General features: G+C 34.7%; 1 protein-coding gene across 1 annotated transcript in view; it reads left to right on the forward strand.

Annotated features, from left to right (window-relative positions):
• Nucleotides 1-15,925, forward strand: part of LOC145312191 (bestrophin-4-like) — a 49,346-nt gene that overhangs the window by 654 nt on the left and 32,767 nt on the right. Inside the window, exons 2-4 of the mRNA XM_080151387.1 lie at nucleotides 6,549-6,617; nucleotides 6,988-7,074; nucleotides 15,587-15,684. Coding sequence (XP_080007513.1) covers nucleotides 6,549-6,617; nucleotides 6,988-7,074; nucleotides 15,587-15,684 — 254 coding nt within the window. The remainder of the gene's footprint in view (nucleotides 1-6,548; nucleotides 6,618-6,987; nucleotides 7,075-15,586; nucleotides 15,685-15,925) is intronic.

Here is a 15,925-nt window from a genome sequence, read left to right on the forward strand (position 1 = left end):
ACACCCCCCCCCATCCTATTTTGAAATAACTTTTAAAAAGGGGGCTCGATTTGGGGGTGTTTTTGTTAATTTCTAACATGATCCATAATTTAAATTTCGATCTCTAAGGAAAATATTTAAAAAAAAGTTTGAAAAATTCCCTCTAATTTTAATTCTTAAAGTTTTTTTGACAATTCAATATTGAAGATACACTTAACTATACAGTTTAAATATTCTTCTTATTACTCATAGTACATTACAACATTTATAGTACACCAAAACAACAAAATTGAGAATTTGCATTTAATTTTTTTTCAGAGATTTTTTTTCTCAGTTTAACTGCAGATTCTTAATTTTCCGATTAATTTAGAAGAACTAGCCGTTATGACTGGCTGATTCAGCTGCTGGTTGTCTAAAATCAATCAAGTACTTTTTTTAAGTGACATATGGACTGACATAACCAAGATAAAGAGTAGCTTCGTTTCTAATAACTGCAATTTTTCTGCATTTCTATCAAATCCACCTTCCGAATCAATTGTGTTAATTTGGTTTCCTTTGATTTATGTGACAACCTCTACAAATTCCTTACTATCTATAATACAAAGTAGAACGATGTTTGTTTGTCTGTCTGTCTGTTTGTTTGTAGCGAAGGATCTCGCTAACCGCTAAACCGATCGGGTCCTCCTTTACAGGGTAGCTTCTCATAGGTCCCGGGAAGGTTTATAACTATTTTCTTGGGGGGTGGGACACTACCCCCACCAAATAAGAACAATACCCCCCCAAAAAAGAAATTTTTTTCTTCCATTTTCTTTTAAATCTAAAATACGAAAAATTGGTTTGATCAACCCTCTTGGGGTAAAAAGCCCTAGAGGCTAGGGGCGAAGCCGTTTGTTCTTTATATAAAAGTAACAAGATGTCTATCTGTCTGTCTATATGTTTTAGCTTAACTGGTTAAAAAAATTCTGACAAATTTACATCCATAAACATCTCGCAAGGGGTGACGTAACCAAGCCAGCCCCCTCCCCATCAATGCAAATAGTTTACAACCTGCCCAGAAACAACATATTTGTAGTAGCGGACTTAAGAAAGGGAGGGAACATAGGGCGGTTTATTACACTAGTTCCTAAACAAAATAGTTGGTTTAACAATCAAATTTTAATTGGTTGGTTAATTAAGTTAAGTGTCCAAACGTTTAAATCACTGATTGTAATCTATAGAGGAGTAATTTTGTATCATTGGAGATGCACATTAACTTATCGGCCATTGACTTATTCCTGAGAACCCGGAGCGGACATACATAAATGTATCCTGTAGTATACCAGAAAAACATGGCAAGAAAACCTTTAAACTTTTCATGAAACAACTCCTTTGCTTAGCTGTACCAGCTTACAGGGAGGAGGAGGACATTATGCTGTTTATTACACGAGTCCCCAAAGTTGTATAATCATGTTTTGGCTTAACAACTTTGGGAACTATAAATTTTGATTAGACAATTCATTAAGAATAGTGTACAAACATAAAGAAGACATAATTTTGTTTATCATCATTGGGGATGTGCATAAATTTATGGGCCATTGTCTTATCCCTTTAGATACCTGACCAGCTTGATGAATTGTGTGAGGCTCGTGCGTACTTTTACTTTGTTATATTTTTATTTTTAATGCATTTCTCAAATCCCCCAACATTTCTTGTCTGTCTTGATTTATGACAAAAATGGATATAAAATATACGTGGATATTATGACAGGGGAAAAAGTTTCGTTAAGAGGTGAATTCTTAAAAATCTTTTTGGCTCACTGCCTCACAAAAATCAGTGAGGCTCGCTAAAAATAATGTGTGGTTAATTTTGCCTCACTGCGATTGAGGCAGTGAGCCAAATAGTTTTTTTTAAAGAATTCACCTCAGGTTGCTAACATGGACGGTTATGTATGTGGGTAAGGGTGGTATCGTTATTTTAGCCAGCTACAAGTTCAATTTATTAGAGTATACACTGTTAAAAATATTTTTTTTTTTAGCATCAGATAATACTATATATTCTTCACATTAATGTATAGTATCAATCCGTAGGTTCTAGGAAAAAAACCTTATTACAATACAAGGAAGATTCCAATACTGTATTGAGCAATACTTAGTGTTCTATGGAGTAACATGTAGTACTAAATAATGTATTTGTCTGTATAGTATTATCCAATACGCTCTTTGGAATAATATTCAATACGGTAGAAGTAAGTTTTTAATACTCTCCTTTGCAATTTTTGATACCCTCTCTCATAATTTTTGATACTCTGTAGCGTATGAAACTGTTTTACTTTGGATGAAAGATCAGTTTATAATATATGATTATTATATGTACATATACATTTTGTTATATCAACAAACATACCAAGCAGAGCAATAAAACATTAATTTAAATGTAAATTTAGTAAAAAAAAATGACTTTAAAGATGTTTAGGACTAAACATGATCCTTAAAAATAAAAACTATGGTCAGTCATAATTACAAAAATCAAAAATATAAATCTGAGCATAAATAGTAACATTTCATCTTTGTCTAAAACGACCAAGCAGAAACACTTCCATGAGAGGTATGCACCAATGGTGTCTGTTTCAATTATTCTTTACAGTACGGATTCGTACCCTAGAATGTATGAATAATTACTATTTTAATAAACCATTATCTTGCGTATTGTCTGATACGCCACAGTGTATGAAATAGTACTAAATTAAAAAACATTTCTACAGCGTATTTTCCAGTACACTAGAGTCTATCAAATAGTACTATTTTAATAAACATTTCTGTACTGTATTTTCCAGTATTCTAGAGCGTATCAATCGATACTAAAAAAATGTATGGGTTCTGTATAGTAATAATTATTGTGTTATATAGTATTACATAGTGTTATAATTAATTATATAGTTGTAGCGTACTTACAGTTCCAATACTCTCCAGAGTATCAATTGATACTAAATAAAAAAATTATTTTTAACAGTGTATGATAATTGTAAGATCCATGTAATATTATATCAATTATGAGAAAGTTATTAAATAATGTATATTTGATGGAGATGTTATTAGAAAATCTAATATTTTGATATTTCTTAGTTTTGAGTAGCAAAGCTACCCTATCATTCAAAATGTCATTCCGTCTGTAAGACATTGAATAAGGGAACGTTAATTTCATGGCTGCTGTTTAAGATAAATGGATGTTTTTTTGTGTAGATTCTCTGATTCAATGACCATCAAAATTTTGATTTATCGTCATGACACAAAGGATAAATACATATTTTATTTAAATTGTTTTGTGTTTTTTTCTAGATATATATTGTGTTGTTTGTCTATCAATAATTGTTTGTGCTTAGCTATTTAGGGATGTTGTGATTCTTGTTTTTATTAGGGTTGGGCCGGTTATCCAGTTTGGCCGGATAACCGGCCATTTTCAGTATCCGGCCTGATACCGGATATTGAAACTATCCGAATACAGGATATTGAAACTATCCGGATATCCGGTATCTGGCCAAAAAAGTATCCGGCCCAACACTAGTTTTTCACTAATATTTGTTCTTATATACTTGTAAATACTTCGTTTCCTGGAAAATTAGTTTTGATGAAACAATAATTTTGCTAGCAAAGTAATCCTTTAAAATGCAGGGATTTTAAGGGATAGGACAATGGAAGACATATTTATGTACATTTCACAAAGTTTACAAAGTTTTTGGGACAAAGAATAAGATAACACAATGATAAAACCTTGGGTATCAATGTAATTTACAGTCCAATGTCCCATTCTTCCCTGTCAAAAATGTTTTTTTTTTGTTTATTTTTATTTTTTTTCTTCAAAACTCTAGCATTACTTAGATCTTTTTATCATTTTTCCTTATGAACATATAACTGCAAGTCTAAATAATTATAAAACATGATTTTTTTCTAAAAACAATTTATCCATATATATTGATATCCATTATTATTTTTATCTAGAAATCAAATCAGTTCTAGGTTATTTCAACTTTTCAAATGTTTATTTAACTCACATGTGTTTATTGAATCAACATACCTTTACGTAACATTCAATTTTTAAAAGCGAAGCTTTTCTATAATTAGGGTCGGTCCGTCCGTACATCCGTCCGTCCGTAACGGATATTTTTTTTCTCGCTAATTTAGGCATGTTAGAATTGTCCTATTGATTTCAAACTTTGCATGGTGATTCCTGTAGTAGTTAGGTACAACTTAGAAAGCGTAGGAACTCTATAATCATTACCAGAATGTCCGTACGTCCATTTTAAACATGTTTATTTTTTTACTTTTTTAACAACAAATTTTTATGTTATCTAATAATCCGATTTATCTGATTTTTGGTATACTGATTCCTGGGACAACAAAGTACAATATTATAAGCGAAGCAACTCTATAATCAAGTCCTAAAAATGTAAGTATGTCCATAAACATTATTCTGTATCAAGCAGTTTTTCAACAATTTTACTTACAATTTTGCTTCGACATTTATACATTTATATTCTGATTATTCAGTTCTGACAATATACAAGTGTTAGTGTCCGTTTGTCCTACCTTTTTAGTGCTTCGCTTTTATGGATGTTGTCATCCTTCTTTTTTAAAAAATTTAAGCCATGGTAACGAAGAAACAAAATTGTGGTGCTTTCCCTCAAACAATAAATCTATAAATAAAGATATAAAACCAGACAACTACCTAGATCCCTTTGTTGGGGACCTCTTTTGTCTGCTATCAAATTACTTTCTGCTCTTTTGTAGCGGCTTGGCTGTGTTAATATTCTCGACGCTATTGGTTGATTTTCAAAGACCCAATTGATAGTCGACACCAGGTATTCGGGGTGGGGACATAAAGTTATTTAACTCCTTCCCACTCTATTGTTTTACTCTAATCCTCAAAGTACCAATCGAGTACTTTTTTCCTTTTGTCTAATCCATATAAGGTGCTTTGACCCTGAGAGGCATATACCTGCAGTGACCTAACCCTTAGGAGTTACACATCACCCAGTAGACCGTTATATGACCTAACCTAACCTAATGTAACAAACAAACAAAAGACTGACCCTCCCTCATTCTTAATTTATTTCAAATTAAGGTAAGGGGGGGGGGATAAGGGGTGGGAGGTTGTCCTGTGTTGGAGGCAGCTATGGATTTTGAATTAGTTGAGATTTTTAAAACATTTATAAGCAAATTAACAATAAATAAACATTTCAAATTATCTTGAAATATATTTTAGTAGGAAAATTTGTAAAATTATAATGAAGATTTTAAATTAAAACGAATATAATTTATATTATTCCTGAAACAAAATTATGTTTGGAAAATTAATAAAATTAAAATGAAATAATTGAAATTATTCTTGTAACAAAATATTCCATATAAAATTATTCCATATCTTTGTCACAGTTAGCTTTTTAGTAGCGAAGATACTCTATAATTCACTTTGTCCGTCCGTCCGTCCGTCCGTCAGTCCGTCCGTAACGCTATGGGAAATGGGATTTACTCAGCTCCTATAAAAGATAGAATGCTGAAATTTTTTGACAACATTCCCATCATCAAGGAGCATAATTAACCATAACACATCTTTGGCGGTCGGACCGCTTTTTAGCAGGTTTTAGGCTATTTTTATATTTTTACATTTTTCTCCATATCTTCAGTGTTTATGGTCCGATTTTCAAAATTTTTTCAGTTACAGATATCGAAATAAATTTTCCGTCGTTTAAAGAAAACAACCATGAAGGCCAGACTGCCTTTATAGCAGGTTTTAGGCTATTTCTATATTTTTTCACATTTTTCTCCATATCTTCAGTGTTTATGGTCCGATTTTCAAAATTTTTTCAGTTATAGATGTCGAAATTAAATTTCCCGTCTTTTAAAGAAAACAGCCATGAAGACCAGACTGCCTTTTTAACAGGTTTTAGGCTATTTTTATATTTTTCACATTTTCTCCATATCTTCAGTTTTTATAGTCCGATTTTCAAAAAATTTTCAGTTATCGATATCAAAATTAAATTTCCTGTCTTTCTATATTCTTGATTTTAATAAATACACTTTAAATCTACTTGTACGTATTCCCATATACAATGCTTTTCATGCTTCGCTACTTATGGATGTTGTCATCCTTGTTTTTTATTAATTTAGAAATGTTAAAATTGTTCTATCAATTTCAAAATTGGCATGATGATTCCTTTAACAGTTAGTTACAATTTAAACGGCATAGTAACTCTATAATCGTTATCAGAAAGCCCATCGGTCCATTTATAACATGTCACTTTTAAACCTTCTTAACAACAATTTTTTATCCTATAAATCTGATTTTTGGATTACTGAATCCTATTACAAAATTGTACAATACTATAAGCGAAGCATCTTTATGATCAAGTCCAAAAAAATTAGGCATATCCTTAAATAATATTTAAGTTGTTTTATTTTAAATTTTGTTTAGACTTATACTTATATACTTCTTTTTCAGTTCTGACACTCTATAAGTGTTAATGTTCGTTTGACCTACCACTTCAGAGCTTTGCTTTCATGGATATTGTCAAAATTGTTTCTTGTTAAATTCAGGTAGCAACAAGTGGTGGCTTTGGAGTTTTCTGGAAACTTCTTATGAGATGGAAAGGAAGTATTTACAAGGTAATTGAAAAAACAATTAATCCGACCAGTTTTTACAATTAATAGGAATAGATTATTTAAAGTACGTCCCCCTACCCCCCTCCTGGAATAGGGTTAAGAAAGACTGCTTAGAATTCCAGGGAACATAGGACTGTAAATTAAACTAATATCCAAAGTTTTATTACACAGTATCTTTTTTGTATCTTTTATAATTTTCATTCGTTTGTTCCAAACTAGAAGTGGCCAAAATTCTCAACCAATGACTTAAATCTACTGAAGAGGTAATTTTGTTTATCATCATTATGTATCCATTCATCGGCCACGATCTTATCCCCTAGGATCCCTGCTATTTTACATCTTATCTTTAAATTTAATTTTGTTTATGTTTCAGCTTGTGTTCCCGAACCTGATTTTGTACTTTGTCATGTACTTCTCCCTCTCTCTTCTCTACAGACATGTACTCTCTCAAACTGCTAAGGTAGGCTCTTTGTTCTTTGTCATGTACTTTTCTCTCTCTCTCTCTCTCTCTTCTCTACAGACATGTCACATGTACCCTCTCAAACTGCTAAGGTATGTACTTTGTATTATCATGTACTTCTCCCTATCTCTTCTCTACAGACATGTACTCTCTAAAACTGCTAAGGTATGTACTTTGTACTTTGGCATGTACTTCTCCCTCTCTCTTCTCTACATTCATGTACTATCTCAAACTGCTGTGGTATGTACTTTGTACTTTGTCATGTACTTCTCCCTCTCTCTTTTCTACAGACATGAACTCTCTCAAACTGCTCAGGTATGTACTTTGTACTTTTTCATGTAATTCTCCCTCTCTCTTCTCTACAGACATGTGCTCTCTCAAACTGCTAGGGTATTTACTTTTTTCTTTGTCATGTAATTATCTATAGAATTTCTGAGAATCCTCATAGAGATGCTACTTTCCTAAATTGTACCTTATCCTTATAAGAATCGCCCTGTTAAGTTTGAAATTGTTAAGAATACATATATAATATTTATTATAAGAGCATAGAAGTAAACTACTACTCTTTTATAAATGTGTACTTTTATAACTATATAATTATTTCTATTATATACGTATTTTCCGGTATTGCATTTATTTGCAGTAATTCATATTAGTAAATAAATTTACACTAGTATATACATGAATTTTTTTGATGCAAAAATTGCTGTTCGCGGATTTTTCAAAGGGCAGTCAACTTTGGCGCCTTTTTTCGTCATGAAGGATGTCAGCTAGACCAAAATGGACACCAGATTCGGAATCTCCGACCCCAAATTGTTTGATAAAGTGGTCTTCAATATTTCGTATAGGCCCCATGGGAGCCATAATATGTAAAACCATTTTTTGTGATGTTGAGGGTGGTTCTTTACACGCAGTATTTGTAAAGCAACGACTTAAAATAAATCAACATTTGTGAAAGCCTTCTTCAAGAAAAATAGCTTTAAATCATATCCTATGACCTGTAGTTACTAAGAGCAAAAAGAGTGGTTAATAAGTCAGAAGGACCGACAGATATTAGTTATTTATCGCATCGTATTATAGACAGCTTTCCGCTGATATTAAAATAAAAAACTATAAGATTAAAATCAGTTTTGTTAGCCCCGAGGGGTACGATAGTACGATAATCGATAATTTGTATGCTTCACTTTTATAGCTCTTCTCATTTCATCCTTGTTTACTAAATAGATTAGGACAAATGAATTGCAGAATAATAAAGGTAAGAAGGTAAAATAAAGGTTTAATTTGGTTTGCATTCAAATAATATCTTTATTCGTCATCATTCATTGCAATAATTGATATCTAATTAATACGAAGTTGCACCAGATTTCGCGTACTCTGATAAAGTGATGCTCGAAGCTAGCCAAAAATAACGATACCCTCCATGTAACCCCTTTAACCCATCCACTACTGGATGAATGCACTGGCCAATAAATGAGGTCCATATTAGCAACGCCTATCTCAACGCCTATCTCAAAAAACGCCCATCTCAGAAAACACCTTTTTCATAAAATGCCCAATACATTTTTAAAAATAAAGCCTAAGGGGGGGGGGGCGTTTAATGCAACCATCTCGTAATCAGTGAGCAAATGGCACTTAGAATTCGAATTTTGAGCTGAAATTTTGCATGGGTAATCCTTGGTAGGTCTATTTTCCCTAAATCGAACAAAAAGTTGGAAAAGTAACGGCTGGCGGTTGCAGCTCAGCCGTTTAGCCGTTTTTGGCCTATTTTTAGGGCAAATTCAGCATTATTTACGTAGGAATTAACTTTTTAAAACATAGTTTTGGTTTAATTCATATTAAATGATAGCAATAACCATTTTTTAAATTTCTAGTAATAGCTGCTAAACGGCTAGAACCGGCTAAAAACGGCTGGGAGCGGCCAAGAGTATGAAAAGTAGATAGGGCTTGTGACATGTCTAGGGGTAGGTTTTTATGGGAACTGAGCTCAAAAATACTACTAAAAATAGTGACGGCCAATCCATATGGCAGCTGGGTAACAGCTGCAGATCAGCTGCAAGCGGCCAAGAGTAGAATGAGTAGATAGGGCTTGTGAGGTATCTAAAGGTAGGTTTTTATGGGTGCTGAGCTCAAAAATGCTACCAAAAATAGTGGCGGCCCATCCATGTGGCAGCTGGGTAACGGCGGCAGCTCAGCTGAGAGAGGCCAAGAGTAGAATGAGTACATAGGTCATGTGACATGTCCAGGGTTAGGTTTTTATGGGTGCTGAGCTTAAAAATAATACCAAAAATAGTGATGGCCAATCCATGTGGCAGTTGAGTAATAGCTGCTGCTCAGCTGCGAGCGGCCAAGAGTAGAATAAGTAGATAGGGCTTGTGACGTGTCTAGGGGTAGGTTTTTATGGGTGCTGAGCTCAAAAATGGTACCAAAAATAGTGGCGGCCAATACATATGGCAGCTGGGTAACAGCTGCTGCTCAGATGCAAGCGGTCAAGAGTAGAATGAGTAGATGGGGCTTATGACGTGTCTAGGGGTAGGTTTTTATGGGTGCTCAGCTCAAAAATGCTACCAAAAATAGTGGCGGTCCATCCGTATGGCAGCTGGGTAACGGCCGCAGCTCAGCTGTGAGAGGCCAAGAGTAGAATGAGTAGATAGGGCTTATGATGTGTCTAGGGGTAGGTTTTAATGGGTGCTGAGCTCAAAAATGGTACCAAAAATAGTGGCGGCCAATCTATATGACATCTGTGCAACAGCTGCAGCTCAGATGCACAGTGGTCTATTTTGGCCTTTTGGTGGACATTTCACCTACCTCTACTCAAAGCCAATTTTCTCAGCTTGTAGTTGATAGAATCGTTCAAAATAAAAAGCATGTGCCTTATTATTACCCAATACAACTCGTATGTGCATCTAGAGAAGAAAAACAAAAGCCAATTGGTCTAGAAAATACTTTGAAACTTTCTTCTTTTTCTTGGGTCGTAGAGAGCCTAAATTCGATGTTTTAAAGCAAAAAAACATTTAAAAACCTTAAAGCATTAATAAATATTACTTTAGAAATGATTATATAAAGGTAAATCTTTGTGCAACATACATTTGATACAACTAATTGACGTTTCTTTACCCTTTTTTTACGAAGTTATTTTCTCTTAGATTATTTATAATACTTAATATAATCTAATAATAAAAACAAGGATAGGTTACTGGCAAAAGTTACTTTATTAGAAAGGAATTTATCAAAAAAATGTTGTTTTTTTGGTAACCCAAGTCGTTGCTTCTAATCATGAAATAAATACACAGGGATATGTTACTTGAAGACAATCTGTTTGGCCTCCAAAAGAAAGTTTCATTCAGCATGCAATAGCAGCGAGGAAGGGGACATATGACCGTAAATTACACTGGTACCCAAAGTTTTATACACATGTTATCTTGTTTGTTGGCCCAAAAACTTTGGGTACTCTTGAGTCTTTTTTGAAATTGATTGGTTGGTTCCAAACTAGAAGTGTCCAAATTGGTTTACCAATAATAAAGGGATAATTTGTTTAGGGATGGATATCATTATCAATTAATCATCCATTGTCTTATCCCTTTGAATTCCTTTGCAATAGTACTTTAATTGGAAGAAAAATTATTAAATTCGATGACTGAAAAGTCGGAGGCATTGTTCCTTAGATGCCATGTCTTTGACGAAAATAAAATTTCCAGATGGTTTTTAGTCTAGCAATTGATTTATTATTACTTGAATGTTACACCAGATTTTTATGTTGTCAAATAAAGGGAAACTCCCAGCGGACTAAAATACCCCCCTCCATAACCCTCCTTTACCCCATCCCATCTCCTACTCGATAACTGAACTTACCAATAAACAAGTGCCATGTTTTAGGAAACTTGCAGTGGACTGAAATAACGATATCCCCAAATCCACCTTCTTCTAGCCCATACCCTCTCCTACTTGATAAATGAACTGACCAATAAACGAGTTCCAAGTTAGCAAGCTAAATTGACGACAATTTTTCCCCTGTCATAATATCCACGTATTCTATATTTATTAGTCTAGCTGGAAACCGCGGCTATAGCAAAAAGGGTAATGCATTTGATAGTTTTTTTGTGTAAAACGTAATCATCTAGAGATGTTAAAAAAGGCTGCAGCTTTGTTAGGCACGTTACTTTTAGAGTATAGGCATTGTATTGGCCCTTGAAATGATAAATGTAACAAGACATTTTTTATTGATATTATACCTACTAGTTTAACAAAAATCAAATTATAGTTAAAAAATCTGTTTTAGATATCTTACATAACAAACAAACAAATTGAAACATTAATGATATTATGTTATTAATAAGAAATAAGTTAAAATTTGCATTAGGAATAAAAATTAACAGAGAAAAGAAAAAAAATTAAAATTTTTTTTCTTTCATCTATTGCAATGTTAGAGTTTACCCTCTAAAGTTAAAGTTAAAATTTGAAATAAACCGGGCCCCGTAACAACCTAAACTAAACATCAAACTATGGCATTATACCTGTATATTAAGAATAATTTATGGTTTGGTATGTTACGGGGCCCGGTTTTTGGTGAAACCTTAAAAAACTGAAAATTATTGCCAAATTTTTTTGCAAAAATATTTAGGAAATTAAAAAAACAACAATAAAATGGATTAAAAAAGTAAAAAAAAATCTAAAACACCAGTTTCCTAATATATCATTTAATATTATGAATATAAATAGGTGAAGAAACTTCATTGTATCAATGTAACACTAAAAAAAAATTATTTTTTCCAAAGATGGTGAAAATTCAAAAGGTAAAATTCATGACGTAAAAATAATCCTTAACCTTCATGTTTCAAAGTTCATCAGTGGTTGAAAAGACAGAAACTCTTCAGTATTATGTGAGATAGGGTATATATTTTCAAAATAAATTATTAATTATGAGGAATTCTAATGTTGATTTTTGGCGAAATGTCCGGCCTTAGACCACTGTAAGATGGGACCAACCAAGAGTAAAATGAGTACATAGGGCTTGTGACGTGTCTTGGGGTAAGTTTTTATAGGTACTGAGCTCAAAAATGCTCCCAAAAATAGTAACGACCCATCCATATGGCAGCTGGGTAATGGCTGCAGCTCAGCTGGGGGAGGCTAAGAGTAGAATGAGTAGATAGGGCTTGTGGGCTGTAGCTGTTACCCAGCTGCCATATGGATGAGCCGCCACTATTATTGGTAGTATTTTTGAGCTCAGCACTCATAAATACCTACCCCTGGACACGTCACAAGCGCAATGTACTCATTCTACCTTCGGCCGCTCCCAGCTGAGCTGCCGCCATTACCCAGCTGCCACATGGATGGGTCACCACTATTTTTGGTAGCATTTTGAGCTCAGCACTCATAAAAACCTACCCTAAGACACATCACAAGCCCTATCTACTCAATCTACTCTTGGTCGCTCCTAGCTGAGCTGTAGCTGTTACTCAGCTGCCATATATGGATTGGTCGCCACTATTTTTAGTAGCATATTTGAGAGCATATTTGAGCTCAACACCCATAAAAACCTACCCCCGAGACACGTCACAAGCTCTATGTACTCATTATACTCTTGGTGGCGCGTAGCTGAGCTGCAGCTGTTACCCAGCTGCAATGTGGATGGGTCGCCACTATTTTTGGTACCATTTTTGAGCTCAGTACCCATGAAAACCTACCCCTAGACACATCACAAGCCTTATCTACTCATTCTACTCTTGGCCACTCGCAGCTGAGCTGCAGCTGTTACTCAGCTGCCATATGGATGAGTCGCCACTATTTTTGGTAGCATTTTTGAGCTCAGCACCCATGAAAACCTACCCCTAGACATATCACATGCCCTATGTACTCATTCTACTCTTGGCCTCTACCAGCCGTTTTTAGCCGGTTCTAGCCAGCTGTAGCTGTAGCTGTTACTCAGCTGCCATATATGGATTGGTCGCCACTATTTTTAGTAGCATATTTGAGCTCAACACCCATAAAAACCTACCCCCGAGACACGTCACAAGCTCTATCTACTTATTATACTCTTGGTGGCGCGCAGCTGAGCTGCAGCTGTTACCCAACTGCAATGTGGATGGGTCGCCACTATTTTTGGTACCATTTTTGAGCTCAGTACCCATGAAAACCTACCCCTAGACACATCACAAGCCTTATCTACTCATTCTACTCTTGGCCACTCGCAGCTGAGCTCCGGCCGTTACCCAGCTGCCATATGGATGGGCTGCCACTATTTTTGGTACCATTTTTGAGCTCAGCACCCATAAAAACCTACCTCTAGACACGTCACAAGCCCTATCTAATCATTCTACTCTTAGCTGCTTGCAGCTGAGCAGCAGTTATTACTTAACTGCCATAGGGATTGGCCGAAACTATTTTTGGAAGCATTTTTGAGTTCAGCACCCATAAAAACCTAATCCTGGACACGTCACATGCCTCATGTACTCATTCTACTCTTGGCCTATCTCGTCTGAGCTACGGCCGTTACCCAGCTGAGCTGCGTCCATTACCCAGCTGCCATGTGGATGGGCCTCCACTGTTTTTGTTAGCATTTTTGAGCTCAGCACCTATAAAAACCTACCCCTAGACACGTCACAAGCTCTATCTACCCTTTATACTCTTGGCGGCTCCCAGCCGTTTTCAGCCGGTTCTAGCCGTTTAGCAGCTGGTACTAAAAATTTTTAAAAATGGTTATTGTTATCATTTAACATGAATTAAACCAGAAATATGTTTTAAAAAGTTGATTCCTACGTAATTATCTACTCATTCTACTCTTGGCCGCTCGCAGCTGAGCTGCAGCTGTTACCCAGCTGCCATATGGATTGGCCGTCACTATTTTTAGTAGCATTTTTGAGCTCAGCACCCATAGAAACCTACCCCTAGACATGTCACAAGCCCTATCTACCCTTTATACTCTTGGCGGCTCCCAGCCGTTTTCAGCCGGTTCTAGCAGCTGGTACTAAAAATTTTTAAAAATGGTTATTGCTATCATTTAACATGAATTAAACCAGAAATATGTTTTAAAAAGTTGATTCCTACGTAATTAATGATGAATTTGCCCTAAAAATAGGCAAAAAACGGCTAAACGGCTGAGCTGCCAGCCGCCAGCCGTAACTTTTCCAACTTTTTGTTCGATTTAGGGAAAATAGACCTATCAAGGATTACTCATGCAAAATTTCAGATCGAAATTCGAATTCTAAGTGCCATTTGCTCACTGATTACGAAATGGTTGCATTAAAACCCCCCCCCCCCCCTTTATTAATAGTATTCAAAAGAATAATACAATACTTGTCATTCATGATCTCTTATTTAAAACACAAATAAATAGTTACCAAATCAACCATTTTATAAACTATGTACAAAGATGGATAAAATGGTAAACTAAAGAGTAGCTGCTATATTTAGAGAAAAGCAGTAGTTTTAATAAATGGGAGAAAATTATTGGAGGGAGAACTCATTGAAGGAAAGAGTTTAATTATTGAAGCTCATTTAAAAGTACATCATTTTTTAATCTGGTAAGAATAAGAAGGAAAATAGGGATAAGACATTAAAATAACCTCACCCTATTTTTCCCCCAAAATTCATCAACTATGGAAAGTAGAATCTAAAAAAAATGTTAAGTTGCTTTTTAATTTATAATAATTAGGTAAAATAAAAAGCGCCTAAGGAATGTACAAGAGTGACATTTTACTTCAGTGATAGATATTTCAATAAGAAGATTTATAATGTACACATTGTATAATATTCACAATACCTTCTTAGACTTACATGTTTCACTACAAGATAATTTTTAAAAATTTAGTAGGCATTTTATGAAAAAGGCGTTTTTTGAGATAGGCGAATTCTGAGATGGGCGTTTTTTGAGATAGGCGTTTTCTGAGATGGGCGTTTTTTGAGATAGGCGTTTTTTGAGTATAGCCTCTAAATTGACGACAAATTTTCCCCATAGAAATTAAATTTACTAAACACCATGTGAAGTACATTTTTTTGTACATCCAACCGGTTATTGTCCAGATGAATTCCAATTGGACGCTGATTTTGGGTTATAGAAATGGGAAATTCTTATTAAAAAAAAATATTTTTTGGTATTTCACGATTTCTCTCATAGTGCCTAGCGAGAACCCCCATCCGTAACTTGTTTTTTCTTATTAGGACACCGCATAAATAAGCCCAGGGTAAGGCATAAAAACTACCATTTAGATTTTTTTATAACAAGGGGATCTGTGCTCGCTAAGTACTTTGAGTACCTCATTTAATTGTATAATAGTTATTTCTCGCATCGTATTATAAACGTCTTTCCGCGGATATAGAATGTACAATTATAAGATTAAAACTAGTTTTTTAGTCCCTTTTTTTAAAAATCTGTTTTTAATCTTATGATTGTACATTCTATATCCGCAAAAAGCTGGATATAATACGATGCTAGACATAGTTTTTTCGTATGGATGAGAACCGGTTCCTATCCACCGGATTCGAATGAATACGAGAAAAATTATTATCTAATTTTTAGGAAAACTTTGAGAACCTGATAATTCACTGCAGAACATTTTCTAATTTGATTCCGGTTTCTTTTGTGCTCGGGTTCTATGTTTCTATTGTCGTCTCCAGGTAACAACATTGCAGGGCTCGGCAGCCGCGCATAAGCCGCGTGTAAGCCTCAATAAAATCGTCATTCAGCTGTATTTCCAAACCTGTTCCTAAACAGACAATTCATATTTTCAGAGTGTCTTTTTTTTGCATAGAAGCGGATTCAAACTTGAGGTTTATGCGCAAATTATGCGTGGCTGCAGAGCCCTGGTAATAATAATACTTTTCTGTAGCTAGCATAGCTACTTTATAATTAAGGTCC

Source organism: Acartia tonsa, chromosome 2 (assembly GCF_053477335.1).
Source record: "Acartia tonsa isolate MP-2025a chromosome 2, ASM5347733v1, whole genome shotgun sequence".
In the NCBI taxonomy this organism is placed as follows: Eukaryota; Metazoa; Arthropoda; class Copepoda; order Calanoida; family Acartiidae; genus Acartia; species Acartia tonsa.